General features: G+C 40.0%; 1 protein-coding gene across 32 annotated transcripts in view; it reads right to left on the bottom strand.

Moving 5' to 3' along the window:
- The window catches only part of CC2D2A (coiled-coil and C2 domain containing 2A), a 116,039-nt gene that overhangs the window by 25,240 nt on the left and 65,959 nt on the right, over window positions 1–24,840 (bottom strand). For 19 of the 32 annotated variants that reach the window (XM_070613193.1, XM_070613198.1, XM_070613188.1 and 16 more), the window contains 8 exons: window positions 16,950–17,106; window positions 12,901–13,048; window positions 10,857–10,995; window positions 8,736–8,939; window positions 7,106–7,198; window positions 6,119–6,210; window positions 5,155–5,169; window positions 2,559–2,726 (listed from right to left, as the gene is read on the bottom strand). In XM_070613193.1, coding sequence (XP_070469294.1) covers window positions 2,559–2,726; window positions 5,155–5,169; window positions 6,119–6,210; window positions 7,106–7,198; window positions 8,736–8,939; window positions 10,857–10,995; window positions 12,901–13,048; window positions 16,950–17,106 — 1,016 coding nt within the window. The remainder of the gene's footprint in view (window positions 1–2,558; window positions 2,727–5,154; window positions 5,170–6,118; window positions 6,211–7,105; window positions 7,199–8,735; window positions 8,940–10,856; window positions 10,996–12,900; window positions 13,049–16,949; window positions 17,107–24,840) is intronic. The other 13 variants (XM_070613201.1, XM_070613203.1, XM_008522679.2 and 10 more) reach the window with 1 other exon arrangement.

Here is a 24,840-nt window from a genome sequence, read left to right on the forward strand (position 1 = left end):
CCTCCTTTTTTTTTTTGCTTGAGGAAGATTAGCCCTGAGCTAACATCTGTGCCAGTCTTCCTCTATTTTGTATGTGGGAGACCACCACAGTATAGCTAGTGAGTGGAGTATGTCCGCACCCGAGATCCAAACCCACGAACCCAGGCCACAGTAGCAGAGCACGCAGAACTTTAACCATTTGGCCATGGGGCCAGGCCCATGAGCTGCCATTCTTCAACGAAGAAATGAAGGTCCTCTCCAAGAGCCTCTCCAAGATACCTTCCCCTCATCCTAATAACCCACTTGCATATTTGTTTTGAACTTTATGGTTTACTATGTGTTTCACGTTCATGATGGGGCAAAGTACAAATTGTCTCTTTCTACCAGACCGTCTTACCTTTTTACAGATAAAGGTTTCAGACAAAGTATGAGACAGTAAAAGTGGAACATTGAACACAGCAGCTGCCAGAGAAAACCTTTTTCTCTTTGGTCCACCCTCAATTACATCATTACACAAACATTTGTTAAGTACCTACTATATACTTCAGGCCCTGTGTTAGACTCTGGGGCTGCAAAGACAAATGAGATACTTCAGCTCAGACTAGAATAGACAGCAAACGTGTAAACAAATAATCCTAATACAGTGGGATACATGTCAGACTAGAAGGATGGGTATGGGCAATAAGAGTACAGTAAGGGAGTTGAAAAAGCCTATTCAGTTTAGTTGCAAGGGGAGAGGGCTGAGATTAGGGCAGGCTTAATGCCAGAGTTGATATCTGAGCTGTCTTGATGAGTCTACACTGAAATGTATAATACATAAGATTGACTGTGTTTCCTTGTAATTATTTGAATGAACTGGCTTAACACTTAAAAAAAGACTCCACAGAAACAAACACATAGCAACGGAGATTGGTTTGGTGGTTACCATAGGGGGAGGGAGAAGGGAGGAGGGCAAAAGGAGTGATTAGGCTCACGTGTGAGGTGATGGATTATAATTAGTTTTTGAGTGGCGAACATGATATAATCTACACAGAATTTGAAATATATTACAATGTACTTCTGAAAGCTATATAATGTTATAATCCAATGTTACTGCAATAAAATTGTTATAAAAAAAAAACCCAAAAACTCCACAGAGACCAAAAATAAGAGAAACACCTAGATATTCTTTAAAAAAACAGCTTTTCAGGGGGCCAGCCCAGTAGCGTAGTGGTTAAGTTTATGCACTCTGCTTCAGCAGCCCAGGGTTTGCAGGTTCAGATCCTGGGTGCAGACCTGGCACCGCTCATCAAGACATTTTGTGGTGGCATCCCACATAAAATAGAGGAAGATTGGAACAGATGTTAGCTCAGCGATGATCTATCTTCCTCACACACACACACAAAAAAACAGCTTTTCACCACACAGTTGAACTTTGGTGCAATCAAGGTGAAAGGTTCGAGCCATGGCTCTAGGAAGCAATGTTGTGACACAGATTCTAGGGCTTAAGTGGACATTTACATGCAACAAAACATTGGGAATATTTGGTGATAATCAGATGTTCTATCATGGATGAAAGAATCAGTCAGTAAAAAAATAGGGCAAAATGGGGGGTGAGGGGTGAGGGATAAATTTAAAGGGAAGAAGCCAGAGAGGAAAGAAGATGCCAAAGGCTAGAATGGTGCTCTACTGTGCATCAGACAGTGCTGGATGACCCTGGGCAAGCCACGTAACTCCTTTACTTCCATTTTCCCCTTTGTAAAATGGAGATAGTAATAGTAATGAGAAGTAAGTGAAATAATACGTATGAAAGTGCCTAGCATAGTGCCTGGGACATGGTGAATGTACAATAAATGACAGCTTCCCTCGTGATGCTGGCAAGGGCACCCACAAAAAGAAGTTTTAATTCTTGGTCCTTCTACCTCTGTTCTCTAAGGGTATAAGAAACTCAGGCTCACCTTACCTATGGTTAAGGGATCCCCACTGCCCCCAGTGTACGGAAATGTGGTAGACATAACTCCTTTCTCTAAGCAGATAAAAGGGAAGTCACATTTTTATGCTCTTAGCACGTTTCAGAACCTAAGACATATACCTTTTGGGTAGCTGCTCAGCTGTCACCCACTTCCCCACCTTCAGGATGGTCCTGGTGATCCTGCTCCCTGCCTATAGGTAATTAGACTGGATCAACACCTTACCCAAGTTCGGATCTTTGGAAGCTGACGCTTGGTGTGTGGTACCCTGACAGGAGGGATCACCTCCATCTGATGGAGAAGAATGAAGCAAACTCATGGAGGGAAGCAAGCAAGAGAGACAATGGGGCCTCAGAAGAAACCATCTTAATCTTTACAGTCTACCATGTAGTTCAGCAGTACCGCTTGTCCTTGAGTTCTGAGATATTCCCAATAAATCCCCACCTTAGCCTAAATTGATCGAGTTGTTTCTGTTACTTGCAACCAACAGGGCCTTGACTTCAGCAAGAACCCCCTCGGCCCCCACAGAACAATGACTATGTTATAAGTGAGAGTAGACATGCATAAAGAAGCGATCGACTTGGCTGGGGTCCTGCACGTTCCATCCCAGGCTGTATGGAGGGCTCTCACCTTGTGATTGGCTTCCTCACCGGAATGTCATAAGCCCGGATAATGTTCACCAGCAGCTTTATGTCTCCATCAGACAGGTTTTGAGCTGTCACCTTCTTCCGACCTTTTCTCCTTGGCCTCAGTGGTCGCTTTTGTTCTGCCAGCTTGAAAAGCCTCAGGCCCAAAATGCTAATAATTGTAGAACAGAGTTAGGACTCTAAGGGAAAGAAAGATCTGGAAAGTCATGGGACAGTTTCCCAAACTTTGCCCCAAGGTCCCTCACTGGCCTCTGAAAAACTCTGTCTTTTTAAGAAGGGTGGAAATTGTCAAGACCTTCTCCCAAGATGGGGGAGATCCTACTGCATAGATTATTAACATTTATTTTAGCTGCTACTGATCAGAGCAAGAGAAGCGTGTTTTGGCCCCTCCCTGCACCTCCTGCCTCGCTCTCTGCCCTTGCTCACTCCCAGTGCCTCAGACGTGCACCAGCTTTCCCACTCTGCCTTTGCTTGTGCCAGTCCTGCATGTAGAATGTCTCCCTCCACCTTCCTCCTCGTTTGCCCACTCGGCTGCAGTTTTACCCACCCTTCAAGGCCAGTCTGTCCTCTTCTCTAGAGGCCCAGCCACAGCAGCTGAAGGGGCGCCCCCTCTCCTAAGCCCCTTGAGCCCTTGTTAGCCTGCTCCATTTATGTGACAGTTGATGTTTACAGCCTTCTGGGGGCACTTCCTGGGACACCTCGCTCCCTGGAGTTAGACAAAACTGGGTCTGAATCCTGGCTCCGCTCTTTGACTTTGGGCAAATTATTTCACCTCTTTAAGTCTCTGTTTCATCATCTGTAAAATGGGGATAATAATACCTACCTCTTAGGATTGTTGAGAGGATTAAGTGAGGAGGTGTATGCAAAGCACCTGGCACCGGTCTAGCATTAGCAGATGCCCTAAAATGGTAATAGTTGGGATGCTGACAATGATTATGATGCCAGAGATTATGCTGGAGGAGGAGGAGGAGGTGGGGATAGGAGGAAGGCGGGGAGTCGGGGGGTGGGGAGGCACCTTCTCTCATATCTCTCTACCTCTCACTGAGATGATATCCAAGAAACACTTCTGGGAAGATGAAAGCAACATGGTCAGTGAATCACAGGAGATAGGGCCGTGGAGCAAACTATTTAATTCTGGCCCAGAGACTAAACAGAAACACAGATATGACTTTGTATCTGGAAGCTGACATTACCGACTATGCCAAACAGCACAGAACAAAGCCAGCTGTGCGGAGCTGGCCCCAGGCTGCAATGCTCACACTTCTCTGCTTCCCTGCAAGTATTGGAGCTGGCCAAGCAGCCTCCTTGACTGGAGCCCTCTTTCCAAGAGGCAAATGCCAGCTGGGAGATGACAGCCCCCAAGGGGCTTCCAGGAGCTGTTGCTCCTGTTTGTTCTCCAGGGTCTTCTGTCCCACAGAGCAGAATAGCTGCTATTTACCAGCACCTTCTGTGAATCAAACAGAGTGCTAGGTAGCTTACATATAATATTTCTAATCCTTACAGGTATAATATTTACCCCATTTTTCATATGAAGAAACTAGAAGCTCTGAGAGGTGGTATGATTTGCTGAAGGCTCCTAAGTAGGAGGGGAGCTGGCATTCAAAAACTCAGATCACTCTGACTTCACAGTCCAGCTTCTTCTTTTTTTCCTTTTTTAATATTTACATATATTTATTAACTAATTTAAAACAAAAATAAGCCCATTATATTTTAACACAAAGTAAAATATGAAAAATAACTATCTTGTCCCAAACAAAAAACAGTGTCAGAAAAGTGACATTGTTTTATATTTTTGCAAATCTCTTTTTCTGTGTATGTGATTTATTATCTGCATTTTATTATTTTAAAGTTTATTTTTATTGAGATGCAATTAATGTACAACATTGTGTAAGTTTAAGGTGTACAACATGTTGGTTTGATATATTTATCTATTGTAATATTACCCCCTTGACATTAGCTAATACCTCCATCACATCACGTGATTATCATTTCTTTTTTGTTGTGAGAACAATTAAGACCTAGTATCTTAATTGTATCTTAGTAACTTTGAAGTTTATAATACAGAATTGTTGACTGTCTTCACTATGCTGTGGGCTTACTTATCTACTAACTGAAAGTTTGTACCCTTAAATAACTTCTCCCCAATTCCCCCACCCCCCCAGCCGCTGGTAGCCACCATTCTACTCTCTGTTTTTATGAGTTCAGCTCTTTTAGGTTCCACATGTAAGTGAGATCATACAACATTTGTCTTTCTCTCTGACTTATTTCACTTAACACAATGCAAAGGTCCATTCATATCATCACAAATTACAGCCCATCTTCTAAATCATTCTTCTAGGACACCTACCTAACCCCAACTTTGGGACCTCAGAGAGACACCTTTGCTAGGCGTCCTAACATGGCACATCCCTTCCTTTGTCAGTACCCCCTCCCTCCCCCAGAGGTGGCTCTCCTCATGAGACTTTGCTGCCCTCAAAGCAACCAGCATAGGAGCATCTTGGTGGCTGGGACCATTAAATACAGAAACATCTTAGTTTAAAGGTAAGAATGAACCAAAATTAAAAGAAGAAAGAACATACCCTGAGCCTTCAGAACTTAATGCAGAAAGTAAAGCAGAAAAAAGAAAAAGAAAGAAAAGAAATGGAAAAACAGCATGAAAAATCGTCATCTATTTTAAGTATAATTTTCATGACTGAACAAAACATTCAGTGACTGGATTCTGGGCCTGGAATAAAGAAAGAGAGTTTGCATGAATTTATGTGGGCACAGCCTCCTTTCTGTACATGGCAAAGCCAAAGAAAGAGGGTAGCACAGTTTTTGGTCTCCTTCCCAACTTGGTGGTGAAGGGGAAGTACATGCACAGGAAATAACCTTTTTTAGGAGATCAAGAGATTTAATCACAGAAGTTAATGGACTACACAAGACCACCAATATAGAAAGTTATCTTTCATCTTTTATGCATCCAAGTTATGCATCCAAGTTGAGACAATTTGAGGATTATTCTAAATGACAGGGAGACAATCAAGCAAATACAGTCAATTCCCAACTTCTCTGTAAATACCCATTTTCCCCGCTGCCCTTACCCCTCATCAGACACACAGAATCTCTCTGCCTCCCAGCCGTGCTGCAGGAACCAGGCCTCCCCTTGCCACCCAGAACCTGAGTGCACTAGTCCTCAGCCACCCCCACTGTCCAGTGAAGGAAGAGTAAGGGAAAGTTGGCATTGGGAGATGATGAAAGCAGAAGTATGTGCAGGAGGGAAATTAGTTTGACTGGAATGAGAAAATGGCAGAGGCTGGTGGAGTTGACCTGGAAAGAGTGGGATCTATGGACTGTGATGGAGAGGATCTCCTGTGACTTGTTCTAACAGAAACCCCTCAACTAATGTAATCATTAGGCGACAATCAGGTTTTACCTGTTTCCAGCATTATTAGGACCCAAATGCATACCATACAATGATAAAAATCTTGTATTTACATGAAAATTTTAATATGATACAGTAAAAATAATTTTTATAAGAAATAGCAAAAGGTTTGTTTTTACCTGATGTTGGGAACTTCTTCTTCTACTATCAAATCAGCAAGAAGAAAATGGTGTTTTGCAATTAGGAAACGATTTATCACCGATTCTCTAACCTGGGGAAAGAAATAAGTTTTATTTAAAATGTTCTTGTTCTAAGAACTTCACAGTTCACCGCCCTAATGTCACCTCAGCTCAGTCCTCCTTATTTTGCCCCACAGCACTGATCTCTTCCTACTGTAAATCATCCGGCTTTCCTCACTTGTGTAAGCTCCCTAAAGGCAGAGGGTTTTCTGTTTTTTTTTTTTTTTTTCACAGCTGTATTCTCTGGACCTGGAAAAGTTCCTGTCGCATAAGATAGTAAAATTTTGCTGAAGGAATGAATTAACAATTATAAAACATGGGACCAGTCTCTAAGAACACACATTTCATAACTGATTCTTAAGTTCTTCCCCTATTCACACTGATTTACTGGTTAATTATTCTTTAAATAGAAGACCTCTTAAATGTCATAAATCGTTTTTTTATACATGAGCCACAGGGCAGATCAACTGGATGGAAAAATGTGCTGTAGTCACTGTAGCATTTCTTACAAGTGAAATTTATTGAAGGAAGGAAGGGAGGGAGGGAGAACAAAAAGGTATTTCAACTTTTTGGTGAATAAGGGTGGTTAGTATGTGATTTATAAAACTTTTTTATTGCAAAGATGATATGATGCAAACATTCAAATATTAGAAAAATCAGGACTTAGAAACTGAGTCCCTTGTAATCATACCTCATGTAAGATAACCACTGATAGTAAACTGAGATACATCCTAGTGTTTTCATATGTTCAAATGATGAAGATAGCTGGTAATTTCATGTCTGTGATTATGAGAAAATAAGTCTATAGGGGTTAAGTGACTTTTAAGTATCGCATAGGTACTTAAAAAAATAGAGACCCTCCTTCCCCAGTCTTAGGATGCTGGCTATTTTTCCCTCATGAGGACTGTTTAAAATGATTTTCCTTACCTGCTGGAGGTACTTGGCTACTATGGCCCTATGGGTATCAATGTGGTCCTTGGTTTCAATTACATTTCTGTCTCGTAATCGTTTCTCATAATCCTAAAGTTAAAAAGGAATAATTTTATGATTTTATATACTGTCTCACATTCCTCTTGAGATTAGAGAATTATTTATCACATGTTGCTTAAGTCGTAAATTATGGTTCTAAATGTTTCTTCCACTTTTCTCAACTTTTGGTTCAGAACTGACCTTTGATACAGTATCCAGGATTCAGAGTCAGTTGATTGAACTACCTTATAAGTAGAAGAGAAATACATAGAATAATTATAAGCTAAAATGTTCATGCAGGAAGAAATAGAGGCCACAGAGACAACAGAGAGAGTTGCTATAGTTCAAGATGCTACATTCAACCAAGCAACTTAGCCAAAGCCTCTGATTAATTTTTGCCTTTTCTATGTTAAGTAAAGCAATTACAAAAATTTAGCATCTGGCTGCAGCTGACTTAGATCACCTACTTAGAGGAGAGTAGTGGGTATTTTTGGTTTTCTCTGCTTAGGCCACTCACTGCACTTTCCTCTCTTTTTCTATCAATAAAATTCCATGTGGGCTTCGGGGAGCTGCGTTTTCTCCTTCAGTGCTTCTCTGATCACAGCTGAATGCCCAGGGTGGCCCATAACCCAGGCTGGATGACTCAAGAGCTGTTCCCCAAATTTTTAAACTTGGGACAAGAGGACACATCTCTCTCTCCTGGCTAAGGCTACTAGATGTGAACTTGGATGATGATGGTGACCATGCAGCCAAGTAGAGAAATCTGTCCAAAATGGGGGAAGATGAAGCCACCATACCAAGGGAAGCCCAGACAGGATGGAGAATTCAGGCCCCGGATCCAGTGTCCTTGAGGCACAGATGAATTCCTGCCACTCACACGTCTTAGATATTTAACCCTATTGTGGGATTTCATCATCCAATAAACTCCCCTTGGTGCCTGAGGTAGTTCAAATTGGGTTTTTATCACTTACAATCACAAGTCCAAACTAATACAAAGAAAAACCAAGTAACTAAAAATATACTCCAAGAATAGTTTCTGCATGAAAAATCATGCTGGTATTAATTTCTCACGGCTCTCCATTTACCTCATCAAACACAAACCCATCTGTCTGGCTTTTGCTGGCCTGCCCCACCTACACAAGCATATTAATTCCTCCTCCCTCGAGCCTTTGTGTATCCTGCTGCCCCTGCCCAGGATGCACCCCCACCCCCACCCATAGTCCCCTGCTTCCTTCCTGCCCCGCCCACCCAAGGCTGCCCCAATTCCATCCAGTTTGCCCTGTAGTACTGAATTGAAGAGGCATTGAATTCCTGACTAAGGCAGGGTAATTTGCCATATTAACACTTGAAATATTTTTCAACCCTACAATTTAATTTTTCTTAGTTTATATGTCATTATATCGAGGCAAAGAGATTATTTAAACATTGAATTTAAGAAAAATAATGGAAAGGTTATGTTAAGTGCTGTAAAAGAGAAACCAATATGCTACTAGGAACCTAACAAGAAAAACAAAATACATACGCAATAGTAGCAAAAGGCACAGCAAATATTTATTATTCTGTTAACTCCTCTATAGCAACTTCTTACCTGGAATACCTTTTCCATAATTTCTCGGTCATATACTGGAATTTGCTTATAATTTCGGAATTCTGGCACCTCTTGGCTTCTAAGACGAAGAAGCCTGAATCGTTTGGATCTATTTAATTCCTCATCTGAAACAAAGTTAAATTCCTGTTGTAGCTGTTCCAGTCGAAAGAAATCAGGGACATAGGACTCACCACTGGTTGCAACCTATGAAAAACAGAAAATGCAAAACTCTAGATGATGGACAGATTTCCTCCAAAGAAACCTAGCACTGGAATGGAATGGAAGTTTAACAGTTTTAGGCTGAAAGACTTGAAACATCCTGCATTTCATTTTAAGACAAAATACATTAAAATATCATAATAATGAGGAAGATCCTATTATATTCATTTAGTAGCTATAAAAAGTACCACAAATCATTTTTACAAAGAAATAAAAATTATGAGGTTCATTTTTGGTATGCCTTCTCCCCTAATGGATGTTATGAAAATATACAGACTGAAAAATGAGAGATTTATATCAGTGTATTAGTAGGTGCCTACTGCAAATAAGATTACTCATATACACAGTGTATATGAAATCAAATATATATATATTTGAAGAATATTTTCAAATATAACTTTTTACTATTTTTATGCGCATATGTAGATAAAGGCCTCAGGGTCAGCTGATCAGCTCCACTTGGCTCCACGGCCATGCTCTTTTGTCTCTGAACAGTACCTCATGGCCTTAGTCATTGAGAAAAGTGAGCCAGAGATGGATCCGGGCAAACCCCCAGTGCCCCTGTACAATGTCACAGAAAGGATGCCTTCAGTGCCACTGAGAGGCTGAGCAGGTGTGGGCTGCACTCTGCCCAGGTGTCTGCTTGCTGGGTGCTTGCTAGGTGTAGCTCCCTGCTGGGCAGACAGAAAGCCAGGGAGCAGAGATTTGCTGGGGCTTTGTGATGGGAAAGTTGATCTTGTTGCAAAAATCCTGGTTCATAACAAGAGACAAGTCAGGAAGGCAATCCCTGTGTTTTGTCCTTTTATGGGAAGACAAATATTTAAAAAGAAAAACATGAAGGTGACATGTGTACTATATTATTGCTGATTTAAAGATAGTAATTGAAATTTGAAAACTGTACATGGAATGGAATACACTTTAAGTAATATGGTCTATTCTTTCTGATATTTCTCTTATCCACACTAAGAAGTATCATGTTGGAAGGAGAGTCTATAAAGACAAAATTCAGAATAAACCAAAGCTCACTTTGGGACTTAGAAAGACCAGGAGAGAAATGAAAATTTTCATCCTGGTTATACTTACTCTACTAATGAACTCATACTAATAAACATGACCATAGAATGTGTTGCTATGGTCACTTTCCAGATCATGTACTTGTATATTATGTTTTTGTGAGAATTATGAACTTGGGAGTAAAAGCAATTGTATTTGATACCAAGAAAAACCATTTACTGACTAATGTTCCATTTTATTTAGAAAGTCGCTAAAGAAGTTTTTGAATGTTATGATAGATACAAGCAATTTATCTCATAAATGCTTAAGTGAAACCTAATATAATCTAATTAATCATCAAAGGAGAAAACAAACAAAACCACCAATTCTTAAAATGCCCTGTCAGTCCTTCAAGGTGTAATGGAATGAGGATGTGCTCTGAAATCAGACCAACTTGGATCCGAGTCCTTACTAGCTGCTTGACCTTGAGCTAGTAACTCTGAGTGTCTGAACTCAGTTTCCTCTCTATTTAAGGGGCAAAATAAAACCTTTCTTTAAGGGTTTTACAGAGGTTAGAGATAAGAGTAACAACAACAACAAGAGCTAATATTTACTGTATACTGATTGTGTACCCAGCTAAGTGTTGATATGCAGCAGCTCACTTCCTCATGACAAAACTATGAGGGCATCACAGGGCTGGGAAGCATGAGTGCTTGCCTTGATCACACAGCCAGGTAGGTGCAAAGCTGGAATTTAAATGTGCTATTCAACCCAGCATTCATGTTCTTAAACACTATCGTGTAGGAGAATATAGTGTAAAGAAAATGTGTGTAAAGGGAGGAGCCATTTCTATTATTGTCACACCAAGTTGAGAAATAGTGTGTGTGCACATTTCTCCTGCCACTTTACCAAGATTAGCTGCATCAAAGGGGCATTGTTGGGATCATTTGGGTCAAGCTTGGACTCTGCTGCCCACTTGGCCAACTTTTTCATGTCTGTCAGTCCCGAAGTGCCAATAGATGAGATGGCATCTGCTCTCTTCAAAGCACTGCAAAAAAAAGTTGATTCCATGAGACCAACTTTATCACAGAGGAGTTTGCCTCATGACCACAAAATCTCAGGGACGGCGTTGCTTAAGGAGGCTGTTATTATCTATGAGAGAAAATCTGATCATAAGGAAGGACTTTTGCCATTTTTCTTTACTTCATGATTACTATTAAATGTTATAAGGATAATAAAGAAGTATGAATGGTAGGAGAAAATATTTGAAACCACACATCTGATAAGGGATTAATATCCAAAATCTATAAGGAACCCATACAACTCAATAGCAATAAAACAAATAATCTGATGAAAAATGGGCAAAGAATCTGAATAGACGTTTTTCCAAAAAAGACATACAAATGGACAACAGCTACATGAAAAAGGGCTTAACATCACTAATCATCAGGGAAATGTAAATCAAAACCACAATGAGATATCACCTCACACCTTTTGTAATGGCTATCATCAAAAAGACAAGAGATAACAAGTGTTAGCAAGGATGTGAAGAAAAGGGAACCCTTGTACACTGTTGGTGGGAATGCAGATTGGTGCAAACACTATGGAAAACAGTATGGAGATTCCTCAAAAAATTAAAAATAGAACTACCATATGATCCAGTATATATATCCAAAGGAAACAAAATCACTATCCTGAAGAGATATCTGCACTCCCATGTTTATTGCAGCATTATTTACAATAGCCAAGACATGGAAACAGCCTAAGTGTCCATCAGTGGATGAATGGATAAAGAAAATGTGGTATATGTGTATACACACATGATGGAATATTTTGTTGTTAGTGCCATCGAGTTAACTCTGACTCCTAGTGACTCTGTGTAGAGCAGAGTGCAACCTGCCCAGTCTTTTTGTGCCATCCTTTCATCTTTTGGTGCTATGTCAGACAATGCTCCCCTGCTATTTGTAGGGTTTTCATGGCCAATTTTTTTCAGAAGTGGGTAGCCAGGTCCTTCTTCCTCGTCTTTCTTAGTCTGGATGCTTGCACAGTCCAGACTGCCTGGAGAGGCACAATCACAAAGAGAGAGCACCACATGGGGGAAACTGGTGAGGCTTAGAGTCCCTTTCTTCTGTTGTGAATAGGAACCCAAGGACCTAGCCATCAAGGAAGAGGATGAGAACAGGGACTTTCATATAACCAGAAGGTTCTACACCAGTCATCATTAGCAACGAACCTTTACTGAGGGCTAAATATATACAACTATGAGCTATGTACTCCCCCACCTGTGAAACACGGAAAAGAATACTTTGCAGAGTCACTGTGACCATTAAATAAGGTAAAGTGCTTGTGCTGTACCTTAACACTGATAAATACCAAATATTTTTTAGGCTATTAATATTTTAATTTTTACCTTAAGAATGATAAAAACCCCTGAAAATACTGGCACCTGACAATAAAAGGAAAGAATGAAATTTGTAAGCTTTTCTCCCCATTGTATATCATTAATCGAATCAATTAATCAATATAATTATGTTAAATATTAATATAATCAATATACTAATATATGATCAATTATATAATATAATTATATTATTTTTATATTAATTAATATATAACTTTATATATTAATGTATAATTTTTTTAATATTTGGAAAGGTGTTTTTTTTTAAAGATTGGTACCTCAGCTAACATCTGTTGCCAATCTTTGTCTTTTTCTTCTTCTTCTTCTCCCCAAAGTCCCCATACATAGCTGTATATTCTAGTTGTGAGTGCCTCTAGTTGTGCAATGTGGGACGCTGCCTCAGCACGGCTTGATGAGTGGTGCCGTGTTAGCGCCCAGGCTCCAAACCGGTAAAACCCCGGACCACTGAAGCAGAACATGTGAACTTAGCCACTGGCCACGGGTTATAATTAACACTGACATTGCTCATCAACTTGTTCTAGCACACATTACCTCCTAAATCCAATGTTCTGCTGCGATAATGGAGGAATTAAAGGTATCCCATTTTCTCCAATAGCCCATGACACACTGTTGGACACTTTTCCCGAGGTCATTAGGGTCAGTTGATTACTGCCATCAGCTTCAAAGGAGAAGGGCACTCCTAGGGAAACACCAGATTAAACAAGATATTGTTTAGAAAGAGGGAGAGAGCCCAGTCCTGGTAAGAAAGCAGACAGTAGACAAATGGAACAGAGTAGGTGGGGGTGGCGGGGATGGAACACATAATTTCAATCAACATCACTGAACTTCTTCTGGCTATGATGCTCAGAATCGGCTACTTGACTCTATCTCTGACAGCAGAGTATAGACATGATAATGAATGCTGCACTCTGGGACCATCTGTGTGCATATTCTGGCTCTGCCACTTAACAGCTGTGTGACTGTGGACAAATTACTTAAATTCTCTGAGCCTTAGTTTCTTAATGTATAAAATAGGGATAATCATAGTACCTCCTTCAAAGAATTATTGTGAAGACATTCATTCATTTATTCATTCATTCAATAGATGTTATTTGAGCTTCTCCTTCATACCAGTCACTATTCTAGTCACTGAAGATAGATAGCAGTAAAGAAACAAAACTGATAGGAATCTGCGTTCTCATGAAGTTTATATTTGGGTAGGGGAGACAGACAGTAAATAAGATAAATAAGAAAACATGCATGGTAGGTTAGAGAGTGATAAGTGCGAAGGAGAAACATAAATTAGGGAAGGTATATAGAAAATGAGTGTTTTGGGGGGTGTGGAGGGGTTGAACTTTGTGATGGAGTGGCCAGGGGAGGCTCCATGAGAGAGGACTTTTCCTTTTTTTTTTTGAGGAAGCTTAGCCCTGAGCTAACTGAGCTAACTGCTGCCAATCCTCCTCTTGTTTCTGAGGAAGACCGGCCCTGAGCTAACATCTGTGCCCATCCTCCTCCACTTTATATGTGGGACACACCACAGCATGGCGTGCCAAGTGGTGCCAAGTCCGCATCTGGGATCTGAACCGGCGAACCCCAGGCCGCCAAAGTGGAACATGTGCACTTAACTGCTGTGCCACCGGGCTGGCCCCGAGAAAGGACTTTTGAATAAAGGCATGAAGAAAGTAAGGAAGTGAGACCTGGAGATATCTTGGGAAAGAGCATTCTTGGTAGAAGGAACAAAAGTGCAGGCACCCTCAGGTGGGAGTGTGCCCGGAGTGAGGAATAGCGAGTTGAGTGAGGTCATACTTCACAGCACTCAGACAGTGCCTGGCAAATAGTGACCACTCAACAAACGTTTGCTAAAGCTAAGCTATTGTGGTGACAGTAAAGCCTCACTAATTGGAAATTAGTGGTAAAACATCTCAGGGCAGTGTGTTTAATCAACTAAAGGAAGAAAGATTTTCAAGCACTAAATATAGCAACTTCACACTCCGAGGTTCTGGCTAATATTATTAGCACAAAACAATACCACTATTACACTGTAATAGCATCTTTGTGTTTTTCAAAGATCTTTCCTTCATATTGAACATACCATCTTGATCTTCAAAATAACCCTATCAGACATGAAAGGAGGTATTATTAGATCCATTTTATAAATGAGGAAGGTGATATTCAAAGAGGTTACATGTTTAGTAGGGTCACACAGCTTGTCAGTACCAGAGCTGGAACTAAAGCCTAGGTCTCCAGAGGTTTAGACTGGTGATTGGATTTGAGCCTCAAAGAATTCTTGAAGATAAATTTTCAGATGTGAGCTCACGATAAAAAGTCACCAGACAAATGAGGAAACAAGCCATCATGAGCAAGAAGAAACAGAATCAGACCAACAAGTAGATAGGTATTGGAATGATCAGAAACAGAATAGTAAAAAAATATTTTTAATACATTTAAAAAATAAATGAAGTAATGAATGAATAAAAGAAATGATTAAGTCTGAGAAAAGGACAAAAAGTTATCAGACCTGACTAGATTGATTGGAAAAGAACTAAATAGAATTTCTAGAGGTGAAAAACACAATAACTGAAATGAGAAATGCAATGATGAATGTCAAAGATTAGACACAGCCAAAGAGTGAATTTATGACTTGGAAGACAGATTTAAAGAAATTACACAGAATGTAGCAGTGAAAGAAAAATATATCAATTATATTAAAGAGAGGTTAAAAAATATGGTGAACATAGTGAGAAGGTCCATCATATATTTAATCAGAATTGTAGAAGGAAATCCCTGATTTCAAAATATACTATAAAGCTGTAGTAACCAAAACAGCATGATACTGGCACAAAAACAGAGACACAGATCAATGGAACAGAATTGAGAGCCCAGAAAAGAAACCACACATCTATGGACAGGTAGTTTTCAACAAGGGAGCCAACAACATACAATAGAGAAAGGAAAGTCTCTTCAATAAATGGTTTTGGGAAAACTGGACAGCCACATGCAAAAGAATGAAAGTATACCATTATCTTACACCATAGATAAAAATTAACTCAAAATGAATTAAAGACTTGAATGTAAGACCTGAAACCATGAAACTTCTAGAAGAGAGCACAGGCAGTACACTCTTCAACATCGGTCTTAGCAGCATATTTTCCAGTACCATGTCTGAATGGGCAAGGAAAACAGTAGAAAAAATAAACAAATGGGACTGCATCAAACTAAAAAGCTTCTGCACAACAAAGGAAAGTGTCAGCAAAACGAAAAGACAACCTAAGAATTGGGAGAAGATATTTGCAAACTATATATCTGATAAGAGGTTAATTTCTAAAATATATAAAGAACTTATATATCTCAACAACAAAAAAAACTAACAACCTAATTAAAAACAAGGCAAAAGATCCGAACAGACATTTCTCCAAAGAAGATACACAGACAGCCAACTGGCACACGAAAAGATGTTCAACATCACTACTTATCAGGGAAATGCAAATCAAAACTACAATGAGATATCACCTCACTTTCGTCAGAATGGCTATAATTAAGAAGACAGGAAACAATAAGTGTTGGAGAGGATGTGGAGAAAAGGGAACTCCCATATACTGCTGTTGGGAGTGCAAACTGGTGCAGCCACTATGGAAAACAGTATGGAGAGTCCTCAAAAAATTAAGACTAGAACTACCATACAGTCCAGCTATTCCACTGCTGCATATTTATCTAAAGAACATGAAAACATGGATGCTTAAAGATATACGCACCCCTATGCTCATTGCAGCATTATTCACAATGGCCAAGACTTGGAAACAAGTTGCCCATCAAGGGATGAATGGATAAAGACGATGTGGTATATATACATACAATTGAATACTACTCAGCAATAAAAAAAGATGAAATCTGGCCATTTGTGACAATATGGATGGATCTTGAGAGTATTATGCTAAGTGAAATAAGTCAGAAGGAGAAAGTCAAATACTGTATGATCTCACTCATAAATAGAAGATAAACAACAACAAACAAACACATAGAGGCAGAGGTGATTAGGCACATGTGTGTGGTGATGGATTGTAATTAGTCTTGATGGTGAACATGATGTAATTTACACAGGAATCAAAATATAATGATGTACACCTGAAATTTATGTAGTGTTATAAACCAATGTTACTGCAATAACAAAAGTTTAAAAAAAGAATTGTGGAAGGAGAAGAGAGAGAATATTGATTAATAATCTCCCTATTGTAATTATCTCAAACTTTTCAGCCTTAGAAATAATAGCATGATGTACATTTTTTTATCCACAAACTTTATCCTAATTTTAAATTATTTTCTTAGGAAAGATTCCTAGAAGTAGAATTAAAGCATCAAAGATATCCTAAAAGTCATTAATTTATACAGCCAAACTACTTTATACTTGCATAGTTATATGAATTTACTGGCCATCAGTGGTATACAAAAAATGACTTTGCAAAAAATTATATGTCATTATTATTTTAATTTGAATTTCTGATAGCAATTTTATAATTATCTGGCTGTCTGAGAAGTGAAAAAAAAGATACGTTTAAATCTGACAGTGAAACTATGAACCATTGAGGATAATTAGCTTTCCATACCACTTCCAACTCCCTCGTGGTCCAGTGTCACATGCTGGTTACTGCTAAACTCTACTTCTTCAAGGGGAGCCCTTCCAGTGACAACAGTAGTTTCAGGAATAGGCAGAAACACTTCTGCTAGCAAGGTTGTCCCACTGTGTCCCACTGTTTCATATACCTGAAATTGAGGAAGAGAAACAGCCAAATAAAAACAGATAATTAGTCCATTTATCTGTGCTAGTCACTGTTCCAGCCCAGAGGGCCCATCTCAGAGTGCAAAGTTGAGTCGTGTTACTATAGTCCCCATGGAGACTAGATTACACTCTATTTGTGGCTAAATTGTTAACACCCTGTCCTCTTGCTTAACCTAATCTGCTGGGATAGAGAGGTTAATCGGAGTAGCAGGCTACTACAGTTGTTTCCATTTCAGGTAAATACACAGCTTACCTGGAGAATGGGATTCCTCCTTTTCGTGGTTCAGGTTATTTCAGAGAGAAACGCCAGCAGGTGAAATGGTTGAGATAATATGGACATACCACTATACAGTTTATTATCTGCGCCAACCTCAAGGTCAAGAAGGGAAGCACCATACCTAGAATACTCTAGAGTATCAGATTCAAATCTACTATTTAGTAAATCTCTCAAATTCTTCCTTTCAAGACCTCCTTTTATTTGTTAGCTATTGAAACCCTACCCAGCAACTTCTCAGACCTTCTCCCAAGATGGAGTCAACTAGACCACCTGCAATTCTGATACTAACTACTGTGGTGTGTCTCATTATCATGCAATCACCATGAGGTGAAGGACCCCCTGCAATCTTAGATTACGAATATAAAATCCAGCCTCAGTAGGACAGTATGCTCCATTTGATCAAGTTTTCCCCTGAATTTTTGGATCATTTCACTTTTGTAGTAAGTAGATGACAAAATATTCCAGAGCACTGCTGGCTTCTTTTCTGCGTTTTATTCTTTCTCTCCATGAGGTCTCTCTGGCTGTTACACATTTCTCTACAATGCTGATTTTATTCACTCTATTTCTGCTAATTAAATCTTCATATTTTTCTTCTTATGCAACAGAGTCCCCCCTGATTAATATTTTCCACTTACCACTTGAATGCACAAGACTCATACAAAGATGACATTATAGATCCTCTCTACCCACCCTCCCTTACAGGGCATATGATATAAATTCTTTTCCGAGAGTGAGGATGAATTTGTGCCGGGCTGCCGTCCCGGCCTCATCTCCCTGGTATCCACCAGTTCACATTTGCAAGATGGCTGACTGAAGTTGGAAGGGCTACTGGGCAAAGACAAAGGCAAAATCTGCATAGGAACTGAACTCTGCGCCCCAGACTGAATTAATATCACCGTGAGCTATTCTAACAGGCTGGGTGCATTGGGAAACCTGTGATCATTCAGGGCTTGTCTGTGCTCAGTGGCCAAGTCTGCCTAATTCAGGGGCTCAGCAAGAAGCCCAGGAGGGGCATACTGAAGCCTCACTCTCCAAATTCATCTTTATCAGTCAAAAGGTGATATTTTGATCTATATTAAAAAATCTTTTATGAAAAATTTCAAACATTAATAATCCTAGAAGAAGAATATACCATGGACCCATCACCTAGCTTCAACTACCATTAAGTTATGGTCAGTCTGGTTTCATCTATACTCTCAACCCTTCCCCTCTCCACAATATCTTGCACCTAAGCATCATTTCATCTGTAAATATTTCAATATGTATCTTTAAAAGATAAAGATATAAAAAAGCGTAATTATAGTACTATTATCACAGTAATTCCTTAATAATGTCAAATATCAGTAAGTTTCAAATTTCCTTTTAAAAAGTCTCAAAAAATGACTGTAATACTTTGAATCAGGATCCAAATGTATTCTATACATTGCAATTGATCGATATGTCCCTCAAGCTTCCATTAATTTATAGTTGACCCCTCTCTTTTTATACTTTTTACACTTTTTCTCTATATTTTTATTGGTTCAGAACTGTAATGGAAAAAGGATCGCCATTTATTGCCCACCCCAAACTCTCGTAAGAGCCTAGAGTTTTATAATCTTACAGTTTACAGAGCATGTAGCAGATTGCTGTCTATTGCATAGGAGACCTTGGTTTGACCTTTTAAATTGTGGACTTATGGGCATGAAGTTTCAGTGTGAGAAAATGGTGGGTTTTCTTTCCCTTTTTAGATTTTTTATTTTTTGCCAAAATTTTAGTTCAGTGAGACATCCCCTTACATGAAACCCTCTAGTGGCTTTAGGTCTGTTATCTTGTCTAATGATACTGGTTTGGTGAGGGATGGTTTGTAGTGAAGATTAAGCAAGATAACAGACCAAACAATTCTAGATGATGGAGTTGAAGCTCAAAGAGGAGAAGAAACTTCCCCCAATCACCCACGTGATGAGTCGCAATGCTGAGAATTGAATCCACAGTGTTTCACTTCAAAACCCATCCAATTTTTGCTATGTCTTCCTCATGGGCCAGGGGAAATCAGAAAAGTGATTAAATGAATTAAAAATCCTTTTAAAGCCATAACCATGATCCATAAAATATAATTAGTTTAGACAATTTGGTGAGAAATAATGATTGAAAAAGAATTTAAAATCTGAATGAAAGAACAACAAAAATTGGAAGCACTGCAAAAACAATGGTTGTAATCACAGCTTAAAGGACCACCTGAGCATATGCAATTGTGATCAAAAGACCACCGAGCACTTCCTGTCTCAGACTTCTCGGTTGCCTAGAACTCCCAAGGGGTTGCTCTCTCTGCAAGGCAATGGTGCACTGTTCACTCCAGCCCAGGTGCTTTAACTCATGTAAGGTGCCCATGCTGCACTGGGCACCGAGTGAGTCATGCATCCCCGAAGCTGCCACAGGCCTACCAATACCCACTTATGTGCCACTGCTGTACCTCCTGTGGTTCCATATAGGAACACTTATCCATTCTATTGAAATTCCTTTGTTTATGCATCGTTTGTCTCACTGGATGGTGAGATTCCTGAGGGTAAGGATCTTGCCTGATTTCCCATTGAATGACCAGTACCTGCCATCTGGAAATTAATGTATTTAGAAGGGAGCATGTTAACTCTTAGAAGTAAGGCATTAGATGATAAATCTGTGGAACATATTTTTCTCTTCTCTGAACAGCTGATAGACTTGGGTGTAGTATGGCTGTCAGATTTTTCTTTTCAGATTTTATTTTTTCTTTTTCTCCCCAAAGCACCTACCCTAGGTACATAGTTGTATATTTTTAGTTGTGGGTCCTTCTAGTTGTGGCATGTGGGATGCCACCTCAGCATGGCCTGATGAGTGGTGCCATGTCCGCACCCGGGATCCAAACTGGCAAAACCCTGGGCTGCTGAAGCAGAGCGCAGGAACTTAACCACTTGGCCACGGGGCAGACCCCTGGCTCTCAAATTTTTTCCTCTGTCTTATTTTACTCCCCACTTGACTGTCCTTCCTCTCACAGCCTGCAGAGGGCAGTGTGGTTAACAGGACAGGACAGCCTGCTGGTCCAACAGATTTGAGTCTGAAAATCTGACATAGCTGCTTACTTGCTGTGTGACCTTGGGCATGACTTTTTCTGCCTTTTTGCTCTCATTATAAAATGAGGATGTAACCCAAAGCCCAGCAGGAAGGCAGTGGTGAAGCTTAGCTGAGATGGATGAAAGGTCTCTTCTCTTCAATCTGAGCTCAATAAATACTTATTCTTCCTCTGGGCAAACAATTGACAATAAACACACGCATTTTTAAAGTACTTTGCAGTTTACAAAGCTCTTTTATAAACATGACTACATTTCCCAAATAGCTCATTAAATCTTGTTGGTCAACTGATTTTAGTAAACTTTATGAAATAAGAATTTCTTTCTTTCTTTTTTCTTTTTTGCTTGAGGAAGATTGGCCCTGAGCTAACATCTGTGCAAATCTTCCTCTATTTTTTTTTTTTGTACGTGGGACACCGCCACAGTGTGGTTGGTGACTGGAGTAGGTCTGCAGTGGGGATCTGAACCTGTGAACCTAGGCTGCTGAGCAGAGCATGCAGAACTTTAACCACTCGGCCTTGGGGCTGGGCCCAAGAATTTCTTTTTTTTATTAAACTTATAAGATCTATCTTTTCAGGACTCCCTAACTTTTTTCAAGGAAGACATTAAGCTACTGATGATTTATAGGAATTTTACAGCGTATTCCATATTTGTAATTAAACCATCTATATTTCTGGGTACCCAAAAATAAGATGGCGAAAAAAGAACGATATTAAGGCTTAAATGCTTTAAAAAATAGCAGGAGTGAATAAAATCCTGACATTACTTTAAGTTAAGGGAACAGAAAGCATACCAATAGTCAGAAAATACCATTTATGATGGTAAAATGCTTCAGAAGGTGACATAAATGCAGGATTTAGTATTTCTTTAAACCTTTCCTGACCTTGCTTGTTTCTGTCTTCACTCCTCCTATGACTACAGAATTCCAAAGCACTCAAACTGGTACCCAGTGCAGCTAACTCAGGGTGTGAAACATATCTAAACATAAGAACAAATCCAAATATTTTTCAGATACCCTACATCTTCTTCCGTTATAGAACCATCAAGTGTTTGTTTATTCAGCTGTACAGGACAAAGTTTCTATGTTATATGACTCCAGTGGCTTTGTAAAAACATCGCTGTTAGACTTTAATAGTTCACCAAATATTTTATTGTGGAAGGACCACAAGAGTTGCTTCTGAGTTTGTTTTAGTTTTTATTCCTTGTGGGTGTGCCCTGTATTGGTCACCATTCTTAGTGACGACCCATAAACATGCAGTAATTGCATTAAGGGCATTTCTGGTGGATGTCAGTGGAGGGGTCCTTTTTCCCAGTCTCTGGAGCCACATTCCTGTCTAGTGTCACGAGAGGAACCGAATGGGGACTCTTGGTGCTGAGTCTGTGGGACAAAGGCAGTTATGAACTCTAGGGGAATGGAGGGTTTGCATATTGGGACTACTGTCTCAGAAGATAATTCTCTACTTTTTCTAATAAGGAAAAAATGGATTCCATCTGACAAAGCCAAAAAACATTCAAAAATTTTCCAAACTTTTCACCCTTCTCCTTAAAGGTAGCAGCAGTTCTATTTAATGCTAGGATAAAATGCTATTTTTAAAAATCAGAAAACAGGAACTTTCGGCTTTAAATAGGTATTTGCAAATGGCCTTCCATATAATTAATTTGTTTTCTTTCTAAGACAGGAGTTCTCAACCTCAGCACTATTGACATTTTGGGCTGGACGATTCTTTGTTGTGACGAGTCGTCCTCTGCATCGCAGGGTGGAGCAACATCCCGGGCCGTGACCCACTAGAGATGCCAGTAGCTTCCTACCGGTTGTGACAATCAACAATGTCTCCAGACATTGCCAGATATCGCCTGGGGGGCAAAGTTACCTCCACTTGAGAAGCACTGCTCTAAGCAAAATGAGTGTTTGTGTTTGAAGGTGGAATGTTAATGGAGAATCATGACAGGAAATATAATTTGATTTATGTTCAACTGTTCAAAAATTCCTCTGTTGTGTAAATAAAGCAAGGCAGCAGTGAATTCAGAATAGCGATTAGATCAACTGCTACCAAATTGGGACTATTTACAGAATTATTATGACTTCCTTGCATTTGGAATGTTGTTTGTTTTAACAACAACCCAGGGCAAATTTGCCTGCTGACAATATTTAGAATTGTGAAGGTAAGATGGACCTTAGAAATGTAGGGACATTAAGATAGATAAAAAATAATATTCCATCATGAAGTAAAGTTTACATTGCATGGTTTTAGATCCTGTTTCTCTGATTAAAAAACAAAACAAAACGCAGTGTCACCTCTTGCACTTGGTAGTGCTGGATCCAGTACAAGTGGCGGCCTTGTTTCTCGGCTGCCTGTGACGCTGCTCACAGCCTGTTAGTCATCTCTTGGTTGGTGTCCCCATTTCTCTCAGTGTTGAATCAAACCTTTCCTACTCTTGTGCCCTCAGACTCCCTTCCTCCATTTAAAAAGTGGAGGGCACCTGGTGTGAACCCCTCACAGCCCTGCCCTCCGCCACCTCCTCCTCTGTTTCATCACTCCTGCCTCAAAGGACCTGCCTATCATGTCTTGATCCTACCCCTCCCAGTATCCCGTGGGGTCCAGTCCGTCTCCTCTCCCCCCACCACATTCCTTTTTATTTTCAAAGTTATCAATCTTTTCTGCACTGGCTGCTTCTTTCACGGCTGACAAACATCCTCAAATCAACCACACCCCAGAGTAAACCACAATCCCTCTTCAAAACCCGGACCCCTTTCTCTCCTTCCCTTCTCTGCCAGACCTCTGAGAGAGGAGCCTTCTCTGTTACCTTCATTTTCCCTCCCCTGTCCCATTGGATCTCAGTCACCCGGTCCTCATGTCATTTCCCCCCTGCAGTCTAATTGCTGTGTCAGGCACCACATCTAATTCTTCTTCCTGTTTCTTACAGTGCCTTGCAAAATGTGTACCTGCAATAAAACACTTGTTGGCCTGAATGTACAAACTACTGGGGGAAGGGGGGCAGTATAATGAGATGGATAAGAGAACAGGTTCTGGGGTCTGGGCTCTGGCTCTGCCACTTGCTGGCTGTGTGACCTCAGGCCAGTCACTGAACTTCTCCACATTTCAGTATAATGGGGATAATCATACAGCTGCCAGAGGACTGTTGTGAAGATTAAATGAGTTCATACACAAAAACTGGTGCCTGGCACACTGTAATTGTTTAATAACTGTTATCTTATACTAGATATTATTAAATATCAACACAACTCAGTACCTAGTGATGCCTATGTTGTTTTCTAAGATTTCTCCCACAGTAACTAGTCCTCAGAGTGCAGAGATATGTCAAACTTTGGACTTTGCTCTTCTTTACCATTATACCCAATTAATATGGCGAAATGAATGTGAAATTTACAGTCAAACAGACCTGGGTTTGAATTCTGCTTTGCCACTTGACTTGCTTTGTGTTATGAAGTTACTCAATACCTCTGAAACTTAGTTTTCCCATCTTTAAAATTGGGAGAGCAATAGTACCCATGGTTTTCTGTAGGATTATATGAGATAGCATATGTAAAGAACATGGTTCTGCAGTAGTCACTTAATAAATGTTATTTCCTAGAGATTTTCCCAGGACCCTGTCCAGTCCACACCCTCAGCTTCTTACATGTAGATGACTACATCTGTCATCACGTCGCCCTGTGCAATCCATTGTCCTTACAGCACCCTTCCCACCTGCTCTCAGCCACCTAGCTCCTCTGCTCTGCACACTGCAGGGTTCCCTAGTATCTACTCCCCTTGCCTACCAGCTAGGGTTGGCTTTCAACCATCTGACTCACTGTAATCCGATTACGTGAGTAGATAAGTAAGATATGTGTGAAAAAATATCAGCTTTGGACGTATGTCCACAAAGGACCAAAAACAACCACACAAGTGTGCTACTCAAGGGTTAACAAGGACACTTCTCCAAATAGGATTGTTTTTCCTACTCCCATAGCACTACGCAGCAATAAGCCAGAGAGATCAGGGGAGGCCCTGGGAAGAGAAACTCAAGTAATCGCCAACTAGGCAAAGGGAAAATTTCCCGATCTCAATCCACATACCAGCAATATAAAAGCTCAACAGGACTGATTCATATGGAAAAATAATAATGGCAAGAAATGTAGAAGCCACCCAGCTGTATTAGACTACAGATGTTAGTTTTGGGGAGTCAAGCAGATGAAAGTGGGGTGACATATAGATGTGAGTGATAAACAAAGAAATGAAGATTATCATCACAAAGCTTTTTTACTTCTAAATTAAATTTCACTTTTGTGAAAGGCCAAGCATTTATTTTGGAAAGACCTCAGAAGTCAAGATTTTCAAGACTGTTCTGGAAGGACTCTGGCC

This window comes from Equus przewalskii, chromosome 3 (genome assembly GCF_037783145.1).
Source record: "Equus przewalskii isolate Varuska chromosome 3, EquPr2, whole genome shotgun sequence".
NCBI lineage: Eukaryota > Metazoa > Chordata > Mammalia > Perissodactyla > Equidae > Equus > Equus przewalskii.